This window comes from Mauremys mutica, chromosome 19 (genome assembly GCF_020497125.1).
Source record: "Mauremys mutica isolate MM-2020 ecotype Southern chromosome 19, ASM2049712v1, whole genome shotgun sequence".
NCBI classification, from domain to species: Eukaryota; Metazoa; Chordata; order Testudines; family Geoemydidae; genus Mauremys; species Mauremys mutica.
Genome location: NC_059090.1, coordinates 22,669,843 through 22,674,655, shown reverse-complemented (window position 1 = coordinate 22,674,655; position 4,813 = coordinate 22,669,843). Strand labels below are relative to the sequence as shown.

Sequence of the window (4,813 nt, the reverse complement as noted above, 5' to 3'; positions counted from 1 at the left end):
TGATAAGGAAAGGTTCGTCTTTTTCCTGGTGTCTGACCTTCACACAATGCCAGAAATCCCACTGGGTGCCTCCAGTATAGCACCCCACCCCCTTCTCCAGTGCTGGCAGGCCACTGCCCCCAGTGCCCCCTGCTTCTCCTCCAATGCTGGCAGGCCACTGCCCCCACCCCCTTCTCCAGTGCTGGCAGGCCACTGCCCCCACCCCCTTCTCCAGTGCTGGCAGCCCACTGCCCCCAGTGCTCCCTGCTCCTCCTCCAGTGCTGGCAGTCCACTGCCCCCAGTGCCTCCTCCAGTGCTGGCAGCCCACTGCCCCCACCCCCCTTCTCCAGTGCTGGCAGCCCAGTGCCCGTCTCCCCCACTGCAGTGCTTGCAGTGCCCCCTAGCGCCCCATCCTCCTCACTGCCCTTCCCGCTCCTCCTCACTCGTGCCCCCCCCCCGGGCAGTGCCCCAACCCCGCGGCTGCCCCGCCCCCCCCCGAAGCCGGCAGGCCGGGCGGCCGCTGATTGGCCGGAGTCCTCCAGCGTCCCGGCGTCCCGCGGTTCCCGGAAGCGGCGCGGGGCAGGCCGGGATGGAGGAGGACGAGCTGGAGGGTGTGGAGGAGCTGGAGGCCGTGCTGCAGCTGGCCCCGGAGGTGCAGCTGGCCATAGAGCAGGTGAGGGCCGAGCCGGGCCGGGGGTTAGAGGTGCTGGGGGAGGCGGGGCTGCTCCCCCGGGCGGCGGGGCTCCTGGGGGGGGGGCAGGGACCCTCTTCTCCGGGCTGGGGGGGGGCAGGGACCCTCTTCTCCGGGCGGGGGGGCAGGGATGCCCTGCCCTGCCCTCCTCGGGGGGGGGGGTCGGGATCCTCTTCTCCGGGCGGGGGGGGGGCAGGGATGCTCTGCTCTGCGGGGGGGGCAGGGACCCTCTTCTCCGGCCTGGGGGGGGGCAGGGACCCTCTTCTCCGGGCTGGGGGGGGCAGGGATGCTCTGCCCTCCTCTAGGGGGGGGCAGGGACCCTATTCTCCGGGCTGGGGGGGGCAGGGATGCTTTGCCCTCCTCTGGGGGGGGCAGGGACCCTCTTCTCCGGGCGGGCGGGGCAGGGATGCTCTGCTCTGTTCGGGGGGGGGGGCTGGTTGGCGGGGGAGAGGCTCTCCTCTGGGGGGGGCAGGATTCTGGTGGAATCTTAGATTAATTTATTTATCGTTCAGGTAGCTGGTTAGAGGGGTGAAAACATTATTTAATTTTCCTAGTAAATAAATCTCTCTCCATGCCTCGCCCTGTTACCTTTTCCCCCCTGTTGCTTCAGGCCTGGACTGTAGAGGGAGCCAACCTGCGTGTGGTTTTTGTCAACCATTATAGGCTTAAGTAAAGCACAAAAGAACCCCCTGGCTGATTTGGATCTTGGAGAGATTTCGCCCTGTCCCACCCTTTCATAGGAAGCCATTGATTTGCAGGGGCATGCTTCAGGGTGGTCAAAACCCTTTCCACGTGAGCAGCCCACACGTATCCTCCTGGAACCAGAGTCCTCAGATGTACCTTACAATTTTTTGTGCTCCAAAGGAGGTGCAATGGAATTAGCAGCAACCTGTGCTGAAATCCTGGCCCTGTTGAGATCAATGGCAGAATTCACATTGACTTCCTTTGGGCCAGGATTTCACCCCTGGTGTTTGAAGAGGAACCTGTTGTAGGTGAAAATCTAGAGGCAGGGAACAGGAGCTGCCTCACAGCACATCACTCAGATGACCCTCTTGGGTGTTAAAGTGAACAAATTGGAGACTTCCTTTGAATGAGCTAGAGGGGGTGATGGAGACTGACACAGTGGCAGGGATGCACAGCACCTATCAATAAGGAAAGCAGCAACATTTTTTCTATGAGGTTAACTTGTTGTTGTTGTTGTTTTAAAGCAATAGTCCAGACACATTGGGATCTTCACATGGGATGGCGGGAAGAGGGGAACTTGGTGCTGAACAGTTGAACCATTTTCACCGAGAACCTTGAGAGCTGCTAAATTAATCCTGAGGTCTAATGGAAACTGGAACTTGGCTGGAATACTACTACTTTACATTTCATAGTTTCATAAATGCTAAGGCCAGAAGGGATCATTATAATAATCTAGTCTGATTTCCTGGGTGACACTGACCAAAGAACCTCATCCAATATTCTCTGAGCTATAGCATCTCTTTTGTAACGATAGCTAGTCTGGAGAATCCACCATGTCTCTGAGTTGTTTCAATGGATAATTATTCTCACTGTTTTTAAAAAAAATAAAATGACACCTTACTTTTGAATTTAATTCACTTCAGTTTCCAACTACTGGGTCTCATTGTGCCTTTTTCTGCTAGTGACACTTTAAAGGGACTTAAAGTGCCTGCAAGGACTGAGTTAAAGGAACACTATTAATTCAAATTTGGCCCCACATTTAAATATTTCTTTGAAAAAAAACCTCTAAGGCCAATGGCAAATGTTCTTATAAATAATAATAAAAAGCAATGAAAACGGTTGTTTTAAAACAAATATTTTGCTCTACTGTTGGAAATTCAACTAACTACAGCACTAAGAACATGAGAATTAAATTGGCTATAAACAAAGGTGCTACTGACTGTCAGTGGCCAAGCTGAGAGTAATGGAAAAAGTTAGCATCCCAGGTAAATAAACTTGCTTATTGCATATGATTTTAAAGTTGAAGACTTCAGGTCTTGCCTGTGATGTATCATAATTCCTGTGTTAGAGATGGAGAACGACCTAGACAACACAAAACAGCAGGCCCATTAACCTTAGTGAGAGCTTTAATTCCTTCAGGGTGGTGAGATTTCTTTCCTTTTTCCTCTCAAAAACATTTTAAGCTCTATATGGAGAGTTAAGATGGGGAGTTTTATATGGAGATTGACTTTGATCTAGTGTCTGGGATCCAGTCTGTTCCATATAATCACAACATAAGCACAATTTCCCACTGCTTTGGGCCAATAAAGATGGTTTAGGGAGCTAGACAAAGCTTGTAACATTTGTGCATCTGTAAATCTCCACTTTTGCTATAACCATAATATTTTTTTACATGTTGCTATAGTCAAGTGGTTCTAACAAGGAAACTTTGCCAACCTACTGATTGGTTCCATATCCTACTCCTGGGGGAATTCTGCACAAAAATATTAAAAATTCTGCACCAAAACCAAAAAATTCTGCACATTTTATTTGTCATAATAATGCAATATAATCATGCCAGCTTCAGTTATTTTGGTAGTTTATTTAAACTACAATACAATGGATGGAGAATGGGAGTGGGGAACACTGGAAGAAATCCCCAAACCCCCTTGCCAAATAGTAATGTTGCTAGGTCTGACCCTTTATTTCTAGTTATTAGTCAACAAATATATGCAGCCATATGCTCAGTGTTGCATCATAGGCAACTGAAGAGCAAGTGGGGGCTGGGAAATCAAACTCACAATTTATATTGGCTACTAACTATCTCCAGAAAGGTAAGTACCAAACAGTTCACGGAGCACATTTTAATAGGAATTTTTTTCAGTCTAAAAATTTAGACCAGTTCTAATCACTAAAGCACCATAAGCATTTATAAGGCCATATTGTCCTTTACACCACTCTGGCAATGTAAAGGAGCCTTAAAACTTTTACACCTGTTTTATATTCCTGAGGGAATTCACAAAGACAATGGGAACAATTCACTAAGCAGGCAGGTTGCCCCACACCTACCTCCTCAGAAACAACCCAAAGCCCTGCCTCTCCATACCAAGTGTGCTGCAATAGCAAGCAAGAGGGACAGTGTGTCTCTTTCTCTCTCACACGCATGACTGCCCAGGCTTCCTGGCCCTGTCCTAGTGGTGATTTATGTCTCTACCTGCTGCTCCAAGTGCCTGAACCAACCTGCCTGCACTGCTGGGGAGAGGCTCATGACTGCTCTGGTGGACTTCCGTTTGCTTCCCCATCAGAAGTCATTTTTCTGTGGGGAAGCAAAGAAATCTGCAGGGGACATGAATTCTGTGCATGCACAGTGACGCAGAATTCCCCCAGGAGTAATATCCGGAACAGTTTACGGTCCAAGGACTGCGTGCAGAATAGCAAGTGATCTTCAGGTAGAAGGGTTCACAAAGTGAGTGACTCTCCAGGAGTGTTTTGAAGGAGGCAAAGGGAAAAGGGCTTTAGCAAATATTAATTACAAGACTGTGCTGGGTGTGGGGGATTGCATGAAAGGAGGCACAGAACTGGGAATGAACAAAGGATGGTCTTATGGTTAAAGCGGGGGTTCAGAAATCTGAGTTCATGGCCTAGCTCTGCAACAGGCAGATGAGGGGTGGGGAACATGCTGGATTCATTAGCTAATGCATTAATTGTAATGTTATACTTGATGGTTCAAGTGGTCTTTTCCAGCCCTACACCTGCATCTTAGTGATGAAGCCACACAGTTATTTTCTAATGCTGTGTCTTGTAAATAAAACTTTTGATTTGCTGATTTAAAAAAAAACTGTGTGCAAACTTCAAAAAATCATTATTTTATATTGATTTGTTGATCTCCCCTGGGATTTTTTATATCAGGCGACATTTGCTGTAAAGGCTGATATGAATCAGTAGAGGAGTCAGGCTGTCAAGGATAGCAAGGGAGATTTCACCATTCTGCTGCACTAGAGAATACTGCAGTGAAGTAACATTAATTTTCTGCAACTTTTCTGTAGTGATTGAGAAAGTCTGACCCAGGCTGATGCTCCTTCTCTACTGTATTATGACCTCCCCCATTACCCTTATTACAAGCCTGAGATGCTATCCTTTTTTCATAAATATTCTCTTAGTTTTATGTGGTGCCTTTCCATCACCTCTCCAGCTGGTTGT

At 48.7% G+C, this 4,813-nt stretch overlaps 1 protein-coding gene across 3 annotated transcripts in view; it reads left to right on the top strand.

Moving 5' to 3' along the window:
* VPS53 (VPS53 subunit of GARP complex) overlaps nucleotides 1-4,813 on the top strand; it is a 109,730-nt gene that overhangs the window by 6,598 nt on the left and 98,319 nt on the right. For 2 of the 3 annotated variants that reach the window (XM_044993371.1, XR_006574311.1), the window contains exon 1: nucleotides 531-652. The exons of the other annotated variant lie outside the window; for it this stretch is intronic. In XM_044993371.1, the coding sequence (XP_044849306.1) occupies nucleotides 569-652 (84 nt within the window). In that variant the 5' untranslated portion in view covers nucleotides 531-568. Of the gene's footprint in view, nucleotides 1-530; nucleotides 653-4,813 lie in introns of those variants that run through there. 3 annotated transcript variants of the gene reach the window in all.